The 18,717-nt window shown below is 42.9% G+C and overlaps 2 protein-coding genes across 2 annotated transcripts in view; both read left to right on the top strand.

The window, feature by feature from the left end:
* efna3b (ephrin-A3b) overlaps positions 1–4,448 on the top strand; it is a 96,887-nt gene extending 92,439 nt beyond the window's left edge. Inside the window, exons 7-8 of the mRNA XM_088306267.1 lie at positions 1,118–1,744; positions 3,491–4,448. The gene's annotated coding sequence lies outside the window, so the exon portion shown is untranslated. The remainder of the gene's footprint in view (positions 1–1,117; positions 1,745–3,490) is intronic.
* Positions 1,670–17,293, top strand: efna1b (ephrin-A1b). Its single transcript, XM_088306265.1, has 5 exons — positions 1,670–1,744; positions 7,393–7,743; positions 14,834–15,129; positions 15,924–16,109; positions 16,208–17,293. Exons 2-5 carry the CDS (start codon positions 7,631–7,633, stop codon positions 16,327–16,329), a joined length of 717 nt encoding a protein of 238 aa, XP_088162391.1. The 5' UTR covers positions 1,670–1,744; positions 7,393–7,630; the 3' UTR covers positions 16,330–17,293.
* The last annotated feature ends 1,424 nt before the right edge of the window (positions 17,294–18,717 follow it).

The following is an 18,717-nucleotide window of genomic DNA, read 5'->3' as shown; positions in this document are numbered from 1 at the left end:
GACGGCAATAGATTTGAAGAAGCAACTACTAACAAAGAAATTCTGATGTTCCAGGGTTGTTTTTCAGGAGTTCTGCTCATTTAGCATTTTGGGTACTCATTTCACAACATTCGTTAAGCTAAAGGAACATGTTTTTATGCTGTTGTTTTTTCTTAAAGAATAACAAGCGGCATATAAGGGGGATTTGCTTTATGTGCAGAAATGTTTTATTCAATTACAAACATGGAATTGCATATAATTCAGAGTAAAAATTAATTTAAACCTTTCTACCTAAAGGGGAAGTAAAGTCAAAAATGTTATTTATGACAATGTGTTCTATGCGCCCCACAAGATTAAACAAACTATTCTGATTAATATTGTGTTTGTGGAATATGAATAAAGCAGAAAACTCCACCATTTTTTTATCCATCTCAGGAGGCGGCCATTTTGCCTTTTGCTGTCTACGTGCAAAAGGGCTCAGCTTGCAAAGACCAAACCCAGAAAATAAGTGAGCCATGACAGTCGTTATAGTTGCGACTTGTAGGATATATAATCACAAAGAAAACATTTGCCTTCACTTCCCCTTTAAGAACATTTTAGTGTCCAAAAAAATATAATCAGTACTTCTAGCTATACCAATGGATTTTACTTCTATTTAAGTACAGAGCGTTCATACTTTTCCCACCTCTGTTTATTAATCACTGTGAACACATGGAGCACTATTAAGCATAAGTGTGCCTCACAATGCATCAATTGAAGACCACCTGTATGCAGATGAATGCGTGCAAAGGGGAGGGGGGGGCAGAAGACGTGCCTTTGTGGTGCCAGAGAGGCAGCAGCTTGTCAGAGTGTGCCGCTATGAGCCAGAGGGGCTCGGGCCCGCGGGGGGCCGGGGATAAAGGCAGAGGGCGTCGGGGTGACAAGCTGTCCATGTGAGCATGAAACAATGCCAAGTGTTAACAAGCCTAAGCTGGCGGTAATGGCAAAAGATCGGCTGGACAAAAGGCCGCCATTTGAAATGCAATCTGTGATCCGCTCGAGTCAATAGAGGCATATTACAGAGTTTAGCTCCTTTCATCTCCATTCATTGCATCATCATGTTGATGTTCCATATGATCTATTTTTTTTTTCTCCCCAGTGACGCGCAAGGTTATTTCTGTGTGATTTCGGGGAGGCAAGGAGGACGTCTGCAGCTGAAGCGCCAGGACAACACGTGCAGTGATGTGGAAAAAAAAAACAAGAGTCAGAGACGTCATCAACAGGTCTTCTATCTAAAATTAGAGAACACTCCCTCCCATCCTTAATTTATCCATACAAGCTCCAGCCTGCATTTGTCCAAACGCTTTTTTGTCTTTGTGAAGCTTCAGGGTGACACTCAACGTTTCCACGTGTATTTTTAGCACCAACACCCCTTCAGCCATGCAATGTTTTCAACTGTTCACTCCACCTTGATTTGTATTTCTCTTGTCAGGTGCTCATATTTATGAGTCATGCCTTTTGGAGTTTTTGTTTGTCTGTTTTTTTTTTTTTTTCCCGACTACATCACCAGGGTAAAAAGGCCAAGCTACCTTATAACGACACGTCTCAAGAACAAACTTATCAAGGCTAAAATAGTTGTTTTCTAATGTTGTTTTAGGTGTTTAAAAGAAATCTCCATCTTCATCAAACACATTTTTTCTGTCAAGTGCATACCAACGCGCCGGGGGAGCGATATGACCCCTAACCATGAGGCCATCTCAGCCAATGAGAAGCATATGTGGTTAAGGTAAGATAAGAACACCGACGGCTTGACGAAAAGGGGAATCATACTTGTGAAGTGAGGAAAAATGGAGTTACTCCTGAATATCATGCTTAGAAATAGTTGATAGGGGAACCAATGCCAACAGAAATTTCTCACGTATGGTGATGGCACTCAATGTGACCTTGTAAGAAAGAATGACGGGTGCTTCTTGTGTGATCGTCAAGTTATATCTTTACCAGTTATCAAAGACACTCTTTTAAAAGTAGGAGGGAACGAAGGCCCTGAAAACTATATGTTATAAAATCCAAAGTTTTGAAAAACAATACTTAAACTAGAAAAAAAAGTTCCAATTTTTACTTGGTTTTCTGTTGCCATTTGGCCAAGTGAAGTGACAACATTGATTCCACACAAATCGCTGGGTCCTTTTCTGCACAGAGTTTTCTCCATGATAGATTTTAAAGGGGATGAGAGGATTCATTTTCATTGGCGACGAATGAAACCGGCTGCGTTCACGCCCACAATGGCGCACACTGCCCTTTTTCAAATATAGTACATTATATGTGTCTGTGAAATTACTAACATCTAACCATATGTAGTGCCACTCACGAATATGTTATGAGAATAAAGTTGTCATTTCAAGAGAATAAATCATTATACCTGAATAAGCCATATTACGAGTTATCTTACATGAAAAGATTTTTTTAATGACCAAAATGTGAGAAATAATTGTAGGGAAAAATAAGGGGGAAAAAAACTGCCATTTTACAAAATAATCGTAACAATGGGAAAAAAGCTGTAATCTTCTCAGCATTTTTTTATGTGAATAAAGTGAGAATATTAAGAAAGAAAAGTGGCAATTTAAAAAAAGAAAGGTGTAATTTAACTACAATAAAGTTGTAATATGGGAATAAGTCATATTGTGGGGGGGTAAATAAAAGTTTTATTTAAAAAAAATAATAAAATATGTATATATATTTATATATATATATATATATATATTTATATATATATATATTTATATTTATATATATTTATATATATATATATTTATATATATATCAGACAAAAGTTTTCTTTTTTTTTTTTTTTTTTTTTTTTTTTTTTTACATTCAATTTAAGATACAAGAAAAAAAGTGTTTGGAGCAAGAAAAAAACACTGCCTCATCTCTTTACCGGAAGACAGACACGGCTCTCGTCATCGTGCTGAGAAGCGCGCTGCCTGTCGGCTTTGTAGAACTAACACAGCAACACAATCAGGTGACAAGCAGTGGCGTGTACGCATGATCAACAACAAGGCATTCGCGCAGGTCAGCAGCTATCGACTTCATCGCTCACAGCAACCTGGAGGTGCAGGTTTGACGGGTGATGCGTGCAAGAAAGAGAAACGTTGACAAAGTGGATCAAGGAGCTCGGCTCGTCAACAAAAGTGCATTGAGAGGGTTCAAAACAGCTGCGCGGTACGCTCCACGTTGCCCTCGTGTTGACCCTCGCGATGAAAACATGTATTTGACACAGAGAAAGGGAGCGATGTTCAAAAGCCCTTTGCTTTCATTTCACATAATGATATGTTATGTAATTACGGAATTCCCAGTTTGTTGAACAACACCTGCCACAGACTGCACCGCCTGGAGACAAATCGCAAGGAAATAAACAACATGATTTTTCCGGAATATTTTACACACAACGGGCAGGACATCCCTTAAATGTCTGTCTTTTTTGTCATCTTAAAACGCTTTTTTTTTTTGTGCGTGTCTGCGTGTGTTTTTATAGCCTTTTAGTTCCCCGGCAACCTTTTGGCGTTGGATCTACAGAACATTGCTCATCATCTTCATTGTGTGTGCGCGCGAAGGGAACTCCCCACCGTCTGATACTTGGCTGCCTCAGCAGAGGCGAGGTGTATTTGTGTGTTGTGAATGTCGACACCATCATGAGGTGGTGTTCCGATCCGGGCCGGAGGGTGTGGGGGCCCGTTGGACATGGACCGTACATTCCCCGTATGTCGTGTGAGTGAGAGTGAGAACTGGGCGATCCGATTGCTGGTCGTCTGAACCGAGTGAGTCACTGGCTGGTTCTGGAGCCGCTGGAACTGTATTTGCATTTCACGCATGCCCCGAGTAATCAATACGGAGCGGGTTGTTGGTTGACACCATTTTGGAGTTGAGATGGATTGGTTAGATTTTATATTTGATTCTATTTTGGGGTTTTGTTGCGTTTGTTGGGCCACACATGTACGAGAGAACCAACTAAAGAGCTTAAACGAAAATAATTGTCAGTACGATGATTATGAAAGTGTTCACAGAGAGCACGGACAGAGCTCAACCAGCGATTCCCCTTGATTTACAGTTTTATTTGAATGCACCTCTCACGATGTGTTTTGTTGACTGTTTAAATTGAATTTTGTTTTCTTTCGTTCTTCAATGTTGTTCAGCTTTTGTCAACTCGTTAGGTTGTCTTTCCCACCTGTTCTCGCCAGCCCTGTTTCTCATGTATACCAATGAGCTCGTCGTGATCTGTTCATGTGTGCCTCGTTGTCTCGCCAGTTTGCTTGAATTTGAACTTAAAAGTTCTTTTAGTCTGTCAGTTGGTTGTTGGTGCATTGAATTTTGTTGTTTCCCGTCAGGGTGAGTGCTTTGTTTCTTTGTGTTTCTTTGTGTCTTGGAATCTTTTTTTTTTTGTTTTTTTGAGCTTGGTAAATAATAATAAACGATTGTGTTCATGAATCATTCTATATTAATAGTTACCTGACTGTTTGTCGTTCCAGCAGTGCCAATGATGATCCAGGGCATTTTGGCTGCAGTTCAGATTATTTCTGTAAATGGTTTTAGATTTTCTTTTTGGGGGCTTTTTGTGTTTGGAGCAGCTGACAAGAAAAGTAGCATAGTGAACATAGGACAAGGAATATATGGTGATAAAATCACATTTCCGACTGCTCAGTACAGTATCGCTAAAGCAACAAAAAGTCAGCATCGTTAAGTTAAGAAGTTTAAAATCTATACTGCTAAATCAGCTGGGCTGAGTGGTAACGTGAAGCGCCTCGCCCTCCAGGCGCACTTTGTGCACATTGTTGCATGTGTCCTCCAAGTTACTAAATACCCAGTTGATGACTTTTTAAGTTTTATTATCCTATAATTACACTTGTGACCGCAAAAAAAAAAATACTTAAAACATTGCCTGTCGAGTTAATGAAGGTTTTAGGATGATGTGCAGTACTGCGACTCAACTGCGGCACAGATGATTTCCATTTGTTTCTTATCTGAATCATTTTCTGAAAATCAACAAAGCAGCGCTCAAAAAGCGATTGTGTTCACAACTTTAGCCTTTCCGTTCGAGGTTTCTTATTGTGGCTGCAGTTTGCAGCGGCATAGAACTAACTGCATTACATCATCCTCAGAACACGCTCTCGTATTTTGCACCTCTCGCGGCTGAAGAAGGTCACCAAAATATTAAAAAGAGCGCTCAGTGCACTTCAATTTCCGACCATAGGCTAATAATAAAATCACGTCATAGACGAGCTGGTCGCTAATGGACTGACTGGTAAGTCTATTGACATTCTTCAACAGTATTTCCTTAATTGACCACTAGTGGCTGGTGCATCTATTGACATGCTCCAATTTCCGTAATTGACTCCCAGTGCCAGTATTTTTAGTCACACATCATTTTGTCATTTTTTTTCCCGTCACTAGAGTGCAATAATTCTCTCAGACATGATTAACACCCCCTCAGTGTGTGTGAGAGATCCTGTGTCAGAGTCGTAGAGCGTGTGTGTGCTTGCCCAGCCAAGCCTAAGGACAGACAGACATCCACTCACACACACACACACACACACACCCCTCCGTGTACATACATGCACAGACAATGCCCCCCTCCTGTTCCCCCCCGCAGTCATGGAACACCGAGCCAGCTGACCCAGGCTGGGCTCCAGCGCTGCCCCAGGGAAGGTTTCTCCTGCTGGGGCCGCAATCCCACTGACACACCACGGCCTGGACTTTATCCACTCCATCTGTGACCGTGTTTTCTCCAGCCCCCCGTCTGGGGACGAGGCCCGAGTGCAAAGCACCAGATCGGGCTGATAAGAGCGTAATAATTCTTGACTACCTGACAAAATGTAATCAGAGCACTAGCGTGCCTCGACGGCTGCAGTCTGGACCTAAATACACACTTCTCATGAGTAAGGTTCTCACACAAGCAGTCAGGTTGACGGGCTGTTTTTGTAGATTAGTGCATTACAGCGCGGGACGTCACGAGAGAGGATACGCAGACCAAGTGTTACAACATCGCCGCATCGTATAACAAAACGTGTAGAGCGCAAATCCCATGAGTTGGTGTGGAAATTAACAGATTGCACCAGCAGTGGGGAACATATGACTTGTACAGCGTTAGGGGAACCTCAAAGGAAGTGTTGGGAAAAGGTCCAAAACATTTTTTTTTCTTAATAAATACAGACTTAATGAGGCAGAACAGTGGATGAACGATTAGCAGGTTTAGAATGCAGTTCTGAGGTTCAGGATTTGAATTTCAACTGCGAACAGTTCTCCCCATGCTAGGTTCATGAAGGATTCAAATATTTCCTCATGTGAGAATTCTTGTTTGTCCATACAATGAATATAAAAAGTCTACACACCCTGGTTCCACTGGCGGAGCTGGGATTATTTTCCCTTGGGCCAAGGATATGTCAGGGGATCCACAAAACACTTTTTTTTTATTCTTCAGAAAATGCTGATAAACATTCACATGCCATGTTTTTGTGATTGAAGAGACCAAGTTATTCATTTCCAAATTTCCTTCCACCATTGTGACTGACAAGCCATACGACTCAAATATTTACAGAAAGGAAAGTAAAATCATCACTACTTGTTGAACTGTGTCCAGTTTTTGCTGCTAAGGTACTGAATTCCAACCAATTAGACGTGTTTTGCATATTTGGAAGGTCAAAATGTGTTTATCACTGCAGTTGAGACACTTTGAAGCTTTTTCTTTTAAAGCAGCTGGTAGTACCAGCACCTCAATAAGATGTTTGGTTTCAGCGTTACAACACGTACACATTTGACTTTGAAGCGAACTCTTTGTAACTTTACTGTACTTTTTACTGCCCATTTCAGACATTGATTTTTTTTCCAATGAATTCATACATTTTGTAGGGCGTACATTGCATGTTTCCCAGCTGTATTTACTTTTCCATCCCATTCTATGTCTTGTATTATGCAGCCAACTATGTTCAAATCTTACATAAGCGGTTCAAATAATGGATGGATGGACATCTTGTTGATTCTTTTCATTATGTTCCAGAGGTTACAAAAGTAGTCAAACTCACTCTGTCTCATTCTTCAGCACAAAAGTAAACGGTACAAAAATAGCTTTACCTCAGGCCTTTATGCCATCAAAACAACCTGTTCTCAACGTTCGCTAATGTGAAATCACTAACCAAAAAGATGCTTAATAGCTACCCTAATACCAACAAAAATGGTTTACAGCATTCTTAGTGATTTTATGACTTTTTCAACTTTTCTGAGTGGGATAATACATGTTTCTTAGCGGTATTTCGTGTTTCCATCGTATTTGACTGTCTGCATGATGCAGCTATTTTTAAAACCTTACGTCTTGTTGACTCTTATTCACTATGCTGTATTTCTACTACTCATGGTTGTTTTTGTGTTGTTTTTTCTCTCTTGCAGCAGCAGCAGCTTGAGGGCGCGTCTCCACTTGCTCTCGGTGGTGGGCGGGACACATACGCAGCGACCTTTCCATGATTGGTTAGCTCTAGGTAAGGGGCGGAGTCTCCAGTAGACAAAACAGACTGCACTTGAGCGACGGCCAAACAGACAGCGGAGTTGCGGTACTGTTTGTAACACTTGACCTGCTTCGAGTAAACACATAAGACTCGCGTGATTTTCTGAAAGCGCTGCTTGTTTGATGAGAAGCGCAACCATGGATTTGGCGTCTTTGCTGTGTTTGGTGCTGAGTGTCGGAGGTTGGTTCGCCCTCGCGGAGAGGCACAGCGTCTATTGGAACAGCTCGAATCCCAAGTAAGTGTAGGAGGCAACGTGCGTCCACTATAAAGCTTGTTTATGTCCTTTGAATGCCTTCTTGCAAGGGTTTTTTTTTTTTGGGGGGGGGGGCATTTTCTTTAATATGCTTTGGAGTCTTTAAACGTCAGCTAATAGTATTAACTTCTAATAGCATTACTTTTATCTGCTATATTCACCATTCCCCACAGCACCAGCCCAGACAGGCTATACACTAGCATACTTTTTATTTAACAACAATGCATAGTGTAATAGCAATAAATAGATTATGCAAAAGATGCGTCACAAAGTGCTACATCTCGTGCACAAAATGCTGATTGCGCTCCTTTGACGTTGGGGCAGCGGTGGGTGGGGGGGCAGAAATGTAATTCCAGCCGACCACTCAATAGGATCGATACGACTCGACGTGTTGGGGTGCGATTTATTGAGCAGTGAGTGTATCCAGAAAGAACGATTACTTTTATTTTCTCTAAGCGGGACTGAATGTAGTGCGCACCCACTCGCTGCTCGTTCGATTAATCGAGATTAAAAATAAAACGGCAAGGCAAAAGCCATTAAGGTCCTATGTCTTGATTCCATTAGTTGCGTTCGAATTTGTCATTGGTCGTGACAATAGACCTATGAAGACGGACAACGTGAGTGCTTGGAATTGAATAAAAGACGCAGAGGGGAGTGGAAAGTTTGCAGTCATGAGTTGTTTTTGCTGTCATGAGTGACTCAAAAGATTTGAGCCACCTGAGTCACAACACCTGAGGGGGGCTCAGGCAGGTTTCCTGGAGGGTCAATGAGGTGGTTTTCTTTAAGATTTCTTTTCGCCACTACTATAGACAATAATACATTTGTCATTACATTTCACAAGAAGTGAAAATTCTACCCACAATCTCATTTTTTTTCAGCGTCTAAACATCGATTTTTAACTCATCACACACTTTCATGTTGACAATCCTGTTCACCGTAATCCTCAATCTGGTCCCCACCCCCCGTGGTGATCAATCGGTCACCTGTTGGAGGGATTCACTAAATCCGTTTGACTGCGCCGTGACTGTGGATAAGTGATGCTAATTGATTCCCTGTCTCGATTGTACAGCAAGTGATTTGTCTTAAGGATGAGGACGCTGAGCAGATGGCAGCAGTCTGCCCATTCATGTAGGCGAGCGCGTGTTGGGAGAACTGTCCACTCGTAATGATTTAGAGTGTGTGTATGTTCCTTCATGACAGGTGGTGTGGCGTGTTGTACGCAGTCAGGTCTCATCTTGTTTTGCGCGTTGCATGCCTCTTCTTGTGTGTGCCGGAGTCGAATAGTGGCGTTACTTAATAGAAGGCTTTGGTACCTCCAGCGAACTTTGAATGGGAAATGATTGGAGATTAGTTGTGGGCTGCTGTGATTGTGCGCACGTCAGAGTCAAAGAGGGAGAGGCAATCAGTCCAGGCATCGTCACGTAGACATGAATTTTCATGTGTGAGTCACATTTACACACACTGGAGGGTGGCGAGAGAGGGGCGGGCGGACTTCAATGTTAATATTAGCATCAGGCGGCATTCCAGTGCTTGACTCCACGCAGTCAGGCTGTGCGTTTAGGGGAGGTTTTTGTGAGTACCTGTCTGCTCTGCATTTTCTTTTTTTTTTTTTCCTAAATTTGATCCAGATTCCTAAATCTCACCCCCCCGCACGTTCCCGCGATTTGTGTCAGTCAGGACTCCAGCGTGACGTCTCGCCGTGATTGTAGAGGCAATCGGCGGGCCTGTCTCGGCACGCGTTTATGTTGAAGACGGCCAAAGCAACCCCCCCCCCCAGCCAATTTCGAGCTCTCCCACTCCTGCCCCTCCCCTCTTCATACCCAACCCGTCTACTCCACGGGCCTTTTAATCCCGCCAGAAGGAGAGCGCACACTAACAGATTATAGGCAGTTTGTAATTTGACCATTTGACCCATAGACACAAAACTATCATCTCTCTGGCTTGGCCCTGTGCTATTTTTTATCTTCCCCTGTGATCCGGTGATGTAACATTTTCGTTTCAATCACATTATGCTCTTTACAATCTATGGGGCAAAAATAGCCACCAGGATCAATCCTTGCAGAATCGCCGTTTATGGTTTTCATACTTGGAAAGTATGCACAGTGCATCATTGCACTTTGTACTTTCACGGTTCTGGGTGGGATTCTATCTGCGTTGCACATGCAGAAGTGCTTCAAATATGCCTGGGAGGCGCATCTCGTTCAGGTTTTCAGTATGGAGTAAATCTAGGCTCTATATAGGCTGAAAACTTTATTTACTTTTACCGTTTTCATCGGACTAAGCCCTGTTGCAAATAGTGAAGATCTTTGACCTCCTTTAATCCTTTATAATTGGTTCAGTGGCAGGAAAGCACTACTTTTGTCTAAATGATACTACTTACCGCCAACAGTTCCATGGCACTGTCATCCCACAAGATTGCGGCAGAGCATTACTTTTGTCTAAAAGACACTACTCAACACAAAGTTCCTTGGCACTAATATGCGACATGATGGTGACAAAGCACTACGTTTGTCTAAATAAAGCTCATCTCTCTTCAACATAGTTCTTTGGCACCAAGACGCCACAACATGGCGAATAGGCGGGGATCACTAATTGTTACCTTGGAGTCCAGTAATGAGCCCTATCGGGTACATTAGCATTGCGTGTCTCTAATGACAGTAATGGAGTCATACATCAACCTCTTTTCTGAGCGTATGCATTAAAAAAAAAAAAATCAATAACAAGGCTAAGTTCTTCTTGGGCCATCACTCACTTGTCTGTGGATGTACTCTTGCTCTGTGATTGTCCTCTCCTTCTTTCTGCTCTTCCTCTCACTTCCTTATCTGTGCTGCAGACTTCCGCCTCCCTCTTCCTCCCCCACACTCACCCCCGAAAACACACGCACACACCATTTCTCACAGACCCGTCTCTGTTTTGGCCCTGGTATTTTTCCACTGGAGGTGGACAGTGCACCTCTCAACTCTGCTAGTATCCCAGAGGCCCGGCATTGTAGTATGTGTGGGCAGGCATGCGTTATATGTGTGTGTGTACACTGCTCATTCATTGCATTTCAGACATAGTTTTGCAAATCCAGCCTGTAGCCCACCATCGCCCCCTAAAGGCCAGTTTTAGCCACGTTGGGTGTTTTTTTTAAGCCAGAATTAAATCAGAACTTGCTAGGTTCAGTTTGCTGAATCAATCCCCGTGTTCCCCTCAAGCAAAATGATACTATTTTGCCTTTTGAGGATGTGAGACAAAAAGGGGGTGAGTGAAAGGATTCAGGGGGCAGAGGGGAGGAGTAGAGGTCTTGGCATAGGCTGGAACTGCATGTTGAAAAATTAGCCTGGATGTAGAGCCCTGGTATATTAAGTCAGCATTAAGAGACGGGAGGGGGGGGTCTCATTTGTAAGAATAAAGGCGAGGCAGACGAAGGGAGGCGAGAGTGGACAGTGATGGATGGATGAAGGGAGGGGAGCAGTTTGTGGGCTTCAATGAGTGGGAAATGGCGACGGTGACTATTTGAAACCTTCTTATTCTGCAAATGTCAAAATGTGAATGCACATAAAAGCAAATAGTGAATGGAATTGGGCAGGGTTGAGAATCCCTTTAAAAAAAAAACCTTGATGTGCACTTTATGCAAGGACGACCATTGGACTCCATTTTGTCTGAATGTTCTGAACTCCCATTCCCATGCCTTTTGATTGTCATAAAGCTGCATATTCAAGGCACGTGTTTTGCATTAGAAATATCTCATGGCCCACAACAAATAAAAAAGATTTAAAGAAAATGCTTGAATGAAGATGGATACACAGGTTGGTTGTACCAACAATTTGTTATGCGTTTCACTGACGTCGATTTTAGATTGAATTTGTCGCCAATAAATAATGTATGCTAAAAATAAATGATTGTCTTCAAGGATAGCTAACGTGTTGTCCGTTGACAGTAAAACTAGCCGAGAGAGCTGTGCCGGTGCACTCCATTTTGTCGCAATCACTCAATTAACACATGAATGACTAATGATCCATTAATCAACGATTGCATTGTTCTGCCCATCCTTTTACTGCGTTTTATTGGCACTACGCTGAAGTCAATCGACTGTAATTGAGTGATCCAACAGTGGAAAAACCACTGACAGCTCCTTGGCCCGGTGCTGAAGAGACGGAAATGTGACACACCGCTGAGAATTAATAGGGTATTAAATGAGCACATCCGAGTAGAGGTCCTTAGCGCTAAACCGTCCAAACCGCAGTCCCCTTGTCGTAACATTCCAGTACCCGCGCACTTATTTCTGATCACCTGAGTAGCAAATGGCGACGGCAGGGTGCACGGGCGGTTCATCTGTTTAGTGTTTCGATGTTGCTGACTGCGGTTTTGCGCGTGTGAAACAGATACGTGTGCTGCTGCTGACTCGGAGGCCGGGGTGTGTGCGCCAAGCATAGCAACCGTGAACTCTGACCTCCTGACCCACGCCTTCCCCAGTGAAAGAGCGTGTCTGTTGCTTGACCCAAACCAGGCAGCCAAGTGCGCCGGAGACAAATGGAGGCACTGTAGCGCGGTCAGGGTGAAATGGAGAAAGCGGTCGGAGGGGGAGGGGGGGTGAGAGTCGAAAAAAGAGAGTATGGCGGAACAAGGCAGTCTGCGGCCTACAAATGTCATCGACGCGCGTGCAAACAATGCTCAGCAAAAACTCATTAGTGAGAATTGACCTCGCTCTGCCACAAACAGACAGGCGACCTTAATAAGCAAATGTGTTCGCGAGCCCGCGGCATGAGTTGCCCTCAATAGTCACGATGGCACCAGGCGCTACACTTCATTTCAGCGCGTTACGTTCTCGGTGAAAGTGACGATTTGCGAGTGAAATGAAAATCCTGTCGCCACTAAGTTTCAGAGAAATGTGCTCCTCTCTCTTAATGAGACTAATGTGGGCCTTCAGAGCGCCTTCCCATGAGAATCGCACACGGGAAAACCTGAGCAAATTGGTGCGAGCCCACACACACACACACACACACACACACACACACTTGGCCCCACATGCACACGACGCAGCTTCAGTATCACATTTACGCGACTCTCACCGCCGTGAGAAGTGTCAGCCTGTGGCAGCGAGAGACGCGACTGCGAGAGAGCTTTGATGGGCCAGATGTAAAGGGGCGGGAAAACAGCGGCCCCGGGGAACATTTCATCCGATTTAAAAAAAAAAAACTAAATAAAAGGGGGGAAACCGCTGAACCCACAAATGCTCATAATGCATCACAAACGTTTTCCCATTGTTGCATCATATGGTCCTTGGGATACATTCCAAATCAACTGGCGAAAGTCGGATTTAATTGTGAGAAAAGTACGCTGGATGAGCTCATAAATGGAACACATCCGCTCCAATCACGGTAAAGCGAAGGCACCACTGGGGGTAAAGTGCCGAGGTTGGAGGAGGCCCGCAGCCTTCAGGCCTCCAGTCTCGATGGGGAGGGGAAGGCTATAATTACGCCCCATTCATTTCTCCTCCCCTCCTTTTCTAGTCAACACATTGGCCCCAGACCGCTTAACAGCTTTTAATTAGCTCGGCCGTTGTAGGCGCTGAATAAAAGGAGACTTTTTGGTCATGATGAATGCTGTGAATGGAATTGGCAACACTATCCGTTTTGTTTTGCTTTGGCCAATTATACGGAACTATTAGTTAGTTGTTAACCAATTCGATTTGTCAAGGATCTAGAAAAGATAATGAGACGGGAACGATGAATTGCTTTACTGAACATGTAACAGAAAAAATGAGAAAAAAAATCACGTTTTCTTTAAACCAGCAGCAAATGTCATTCTTGACTATTGTTTACGTCTTTGAGGAGTTGTGGGCTGAGCAACCTCTTAGCCCCACTTGTGTTTAGAACTGTGCCCAGCTAACAAAGCATGTTTTGACTAGTGGGTGACTGCTAACACGCACACGCACGTACGTACACACAGATGCAGAGGCAGGAAGGAGGGGTTAAAGGCCCGTGATTGGAGCCACTGTGTCTGCTTTGGCCAGGGGGTCCAAGCAGGAGCCACAACAACAGGAGGAGATTTTGGGAGGGGGGGGGAGTAAAGAGGCACCACGTCCTGCGCTTTGATGGCGACAGACGCTCAAACATCACACAGGAGCTGTTGTCGCTTTCACTCGCTGCTGCAATCTCGTTCACGAGCGCGTTTAAATTAGAAATAAAGGCCCACATTGACAGTTTGCCTTCCTAGCTGCCTTCGACTTGTGCTCACTTTACTCAAAAGCAGAACAAATCGTAGCCCGTCATGTGTGGCGCAGGGTTGTAATGTTTAGTGTTTATTTTATTTATTTATTTATTTTTTTATTCAATTCGTTAGATCATTTTGTTTTCAGTTTTGGTTTTCAAAATTGCATTGTTTCAGTTTTCATTTTTAATTTGTTTTAGTCTTGGTTTTAGTTTTTCTTTTGTTTCGAGTACATAAGATGATAAATAATAAAAAAAAATAAATAAATAAATCAAACTACAATTCCCAGATGACTTACCTTTTTCTGCACAGCCGAACAATAATACTGAAATAAATCTATTTTAAATAAAGTTTTGTTCAGTTATTTTATTCATTTAGATTAACTGTAATAACCTTGGTGCGGCGACCCGAGTGAGAAAAGTGGAGACGACAAGTCTTGAAAAGAGCCATAAAACTTAAAGGAAGGATAAAGATGAAAAGAGAGCAGGAGGGCGTCAGTCTGACTCAACCACGCCCCCTTTGTCTCGGCCTTTAAAGGAAGCAAAGTGGAGAAAAACACATTCAGAGTCTGAAAAAAAAAAAAAGTGTGGTGTTTGGTAGCGAGTGTAAGTGTGAGGTGTGTGAGCGGAACGGCGCCGAGGCTAAACTAGTCCAACCTGACTTTTAATTATCACTCTAGCGCTTTATGCAACAAATCTGAACTACACGAACAATCTGCGCGTGCACCAGCGGCTAAACAGGTGTGAGTTACATTGCGACACGCGTAAGTAAACCTCATTACCAGTGCCAACGTGGTTGCTTGCAATCAAAACATTTGTGAGGCCCTCCATCATTAAACGCGCCTTTCTCGTCTCTCCCCCCCCCCCCCCCCCCCCAGCTTCCTGTGGGACGAATACACGGTGGAAGTCCGCATCAACGACTACTTGGACATCATCTGCCCGCACTACACCCACGGCAAGGTGCTGCCGGCCTCGGCCGAGCGCTACGTGCTCTACATGGTGGACAGGGACGACTACGACGTGTGCAAGCCGCACTCCTTCGACCAGCTGCGCTGGGAGTGCTCGCGGCCCTTTGCCCTCCACGCCCCCGAGAAGTTCTCGGAGAAGTTCCAGCGCTTCACCCCCTTCACCCTGGGCAAGGAGTTCAATCAGGGAGAGAGCTATTATTACATCTGTAAGTATTTCACGGCAATATTAATGAGAGTACTGTGCCAGGAAGGTGATGATTAACGCGTTTTCCCTGAAGGAAGCATGGAAATATGAAGTTGCTTTATTAACGGTACAGAGTTTCAAGTAACATTTCTTCACCTGCACACAAGCTTAACTAAAATAAAGTAAAGCTACTTACTGTTTGAATTTAGTTCCCAAGTAAAATTTGTAACGGCCATACTGACGAAAGTATACTAAAACTACTATAAAGTCAAACTCACCATTTGAACTCTGCAAGGCACGAGGAAAATTCAAAGACAAAATTTCGTCATGGTAACTTGGAATTTGTCGTCGTTTTATAGAAAGCTTTGCTCCTAAGTAGAATTTGCAAAAATGAACCATTCTGTCATTCTTAACTGTGAGTATAAAAAAAATAAGATAACCGCTGTATAATACATCTAAATGAAAATCTACTCGCCATTTGAGCTTCACAGACGACACAAAATGGAGAGTAAAAATGGTTAAAAATCTCAAATTCTGTGAAAAAAAAAAAGTTGCTTTCCAACTAAAATAAAGTCAACAAGTATTAAAACACGTTAGCCACTAACAACAAAACAAACAAAAAAAGACTTACTATACTTACTATAATGAAATTAATAGGAAATGTTTTATCATTGTTTTTAAAATGCTTATTAACTCGTTTACTGCCATTGACGGCGAAAGACGTCAAATATTTTTTATTTTTATTTTATTTTTTTTTTTTTTACTCATGAAAGATGAATGATAACCGATGTTCCCTGTGTGTGTGTTCCCCAACAGCCAAGCCCATGCATCATCACGGCCAAGATTGTATGAGGCTCAAAGTCAACGTGGCCGGGCAAAAAGGCCCCGCAAAGACTTCCGTGATCAATTCCAAGGCAGACACAGAGAAGAGTTTGGATGCGTCGAAAGCCAAGTTTGTCTCTGCCGGCGGAATTCACAACCTCTCCAATCGTCTCCCAGCAGGTGAGGAATTGCCCGGCAGTCGGGCGCTTTTTCACACCACCAAGTCGCCAAGACACACGCTCACTTTTTTTTTTTTTTTGTCTCTCTCGTGTTCACAGACGACCCGACCGCCATGGAGCCTAACGTCCAGAGGAGCATCGGAAATTTAGGAACAAAGCCAGTCCCCTTCTCGCTCTTCTTGATGCTTCTTCCGGTTTTGTTTGCGGCGATGCTACACTGAACAAAAAAAACAAACAAACTGCAAAGCAACCCGGTGCAGGTCACTGAGGTCACGGACACTTGTTATTATTTTATTTTTTTTATATAAGGAATCCAGAACTTTTATACAAAGTCAAAGCTGTGAGTGAGTGTGTGTTGTGACGTGAATGTGGAGTGTGGATCGCTCCAGTGAAAAGCACCTCCATTTTGTTCCTGTTGTTTTGTTTTTTCTTTTGTATTATGATGAGGATGAAGCAGTATTTTCCATTCTGAGCAAATTGTTAATGAATTTTTCATACCACTCGGTAGGTACACCTCCAGTTCCTTCGTCAGCCGCTACGACTGTGGCGCTCGCTCTTTTGGATCTTTTATTTTGTGTCGTTGTTGTGTAGCACTCATCTCCGCAAGCCTCAAGACAGCATGCCACTGTTCACTACAATTTTGTCATTCAGGGACGACATCCAACTCGTTTGTTTAAACCCTATGAGCATTTTTCCAGCATGTTTTTAATTACAATCTTTTGAATTGTTCATTTCATTGAGATTTCTTAGACCTTTTACACCAAGTACATTAAAATACAGTAGCATAGTAAGTCTAAATGTTCATCAATTTAAAAAGTCACACTGTGGCTAAATATACAAAAATTGTACTAAAAAGTTATCCACAAATGTCGTACTTGGGCGGTGATTCTGCTAAAGCTATTGGAACATTTTAAATTTCTGTACTTGAAAATGATCATGAGTCATTGAGAACCCAAAATGATCAAATAATCCAACATTAAATGTTGTTTAGTCAGTCTTGTCATGGTACATGCTTGCCGATGCGACCCCGACTTGTCGAACCTCTAACTGAAGGGACTTCTTGAAAACATACACTGTACAGTTGTTTTCTATGTGTTTAAATGTACATTTGTAAATGGAAAAACTTTAAAATATTGTTTAAATTTGTGGAAACTTAATGGAATAAACAAAAGTGTTCTAATATAACTCTTGTCTAGTCTTGTGTTTTTTTTTGTTTTTTTTTTTTCCCACCCCATTTTGGCAAATGGCAAAGCGATCCCCACCGATAACGTTCCAAGCCCGCCCACAGGTCTTTCCCAACCTCTCACGGCCTCTGCTTTCCACGACTTTCATCCCGTGCGCCGCAGTTTGCTCTGGCTTCCATTTCACAGACTGCAAACCAAACACGGATGGTGGGGGTGCACGCTCGCAAGCGGGTGCGAAGGTGTCACTCTCGCCTCCTCACTTGCAGTCTTTTCTCTGGGCCTTTTCTGCCTCTTTCTTTTACTGCTCCATACATCCTCTCTGCAGGCAAAAGAGGAGGACATGCCCACACGTTGGAATGAGAGGCACGGTAAACAAGCCGTCAAAAACCTCAGAAATGGCTGAAAACTGTCAAAAGTCGCTATCCTCTGTAAAACCGAGCAACATATACTCTACATCCCATCGCAGAACATAAGGACCACTTGTGTGTTTTTCCACCATCGCGTCATACCTGCTTCGTACATACCAGAGATGACCTCAGACGGTGGCATCTTGTGCAATCTGACAACTCATGTACACGCAATATGTGTTAAAGCAACGATGACGTCACGGAACAGATGCCAATAATATATTGCCTTTATTAGTCCCACAATGGGGAAATTCGAGATTCGAACCCAGGCCTCCTGGGGAGACTGGGTCCTGAACGCGGCGCCTTAGACCACTCGGCCATCCTGGCACATAATGTCACATAATGTCCACTATGCATCCATTTTCTGTGGTGCTTGTCCTTATAAGGATCATGGGGGAGGTGAAGCCGATCACAGCAGCAGTTTTGGTGACAGGCGGCGTAGAGCTTGAACTGGGTGCCGGCCAATCACAAAGCACAAACTAGCATTCATACTCGCTCATATTTTCAATGCAGGCATTTTGTATTACAAGAAACAAAATAAAATTTTTCTCTTAAAGTGTTGATCTTATAGGTTGGATAAAATAAAGGCAAATGGAACATGAATTGATTTGAAATACTTTTATTTTTAGAGCGTTATGAGTTTTGTGCTTAAGAAGTGCAGTCCACATGTATATATCATTGTTTCATGAATAATTACAAGTTGAAGCGGTGAACGCTTATCATAAAAAAAAATTGATAAATAAATAAATAAAAAATGGACAAAAAGAAGAAAAAAAAACAGAAAATGGAGAGATACACCCGGAACTGGTCGCCAGCCAATGGCAGGGCAACGTTACACATTACACTTTATTACAATTAAAGTACACGATGTGCAAGAAAACAAAGGCAGAAAAGGAGGAACAATAGGAAAATGTCAAATAAAATGTCAAGAAATGAAGCGAGAGCAAGGGAGAAGAATTCATATGTGAAGGGCTGTTGCAAAAGGTCAAACTTGAGAGTTGTCCAAGAGTGTTGTCAG

This window comes from Idiotropiscis lumnitzeri, chromosome 10 (genome assembly GCF_059441095.1).
Source record: "Idiotropiscis lumnitzeri isolate Australia: NSW breed Sydney's pygmy pipehorse chromosome 10, RoL_Ilum_1.0, whole genome shotgun sequence".
NCBI lineage: Eukaryota > Metazoa > Chordata > Actinopteri > Syngnathiformes > Syngnathidae > Idiotropiscis > Idiotropiscis lumnitzeri.
Note: the sequence above shows the minus strand (reverse complement) of the source record. Positions and strands in the feature narration are given on the sequence as shown.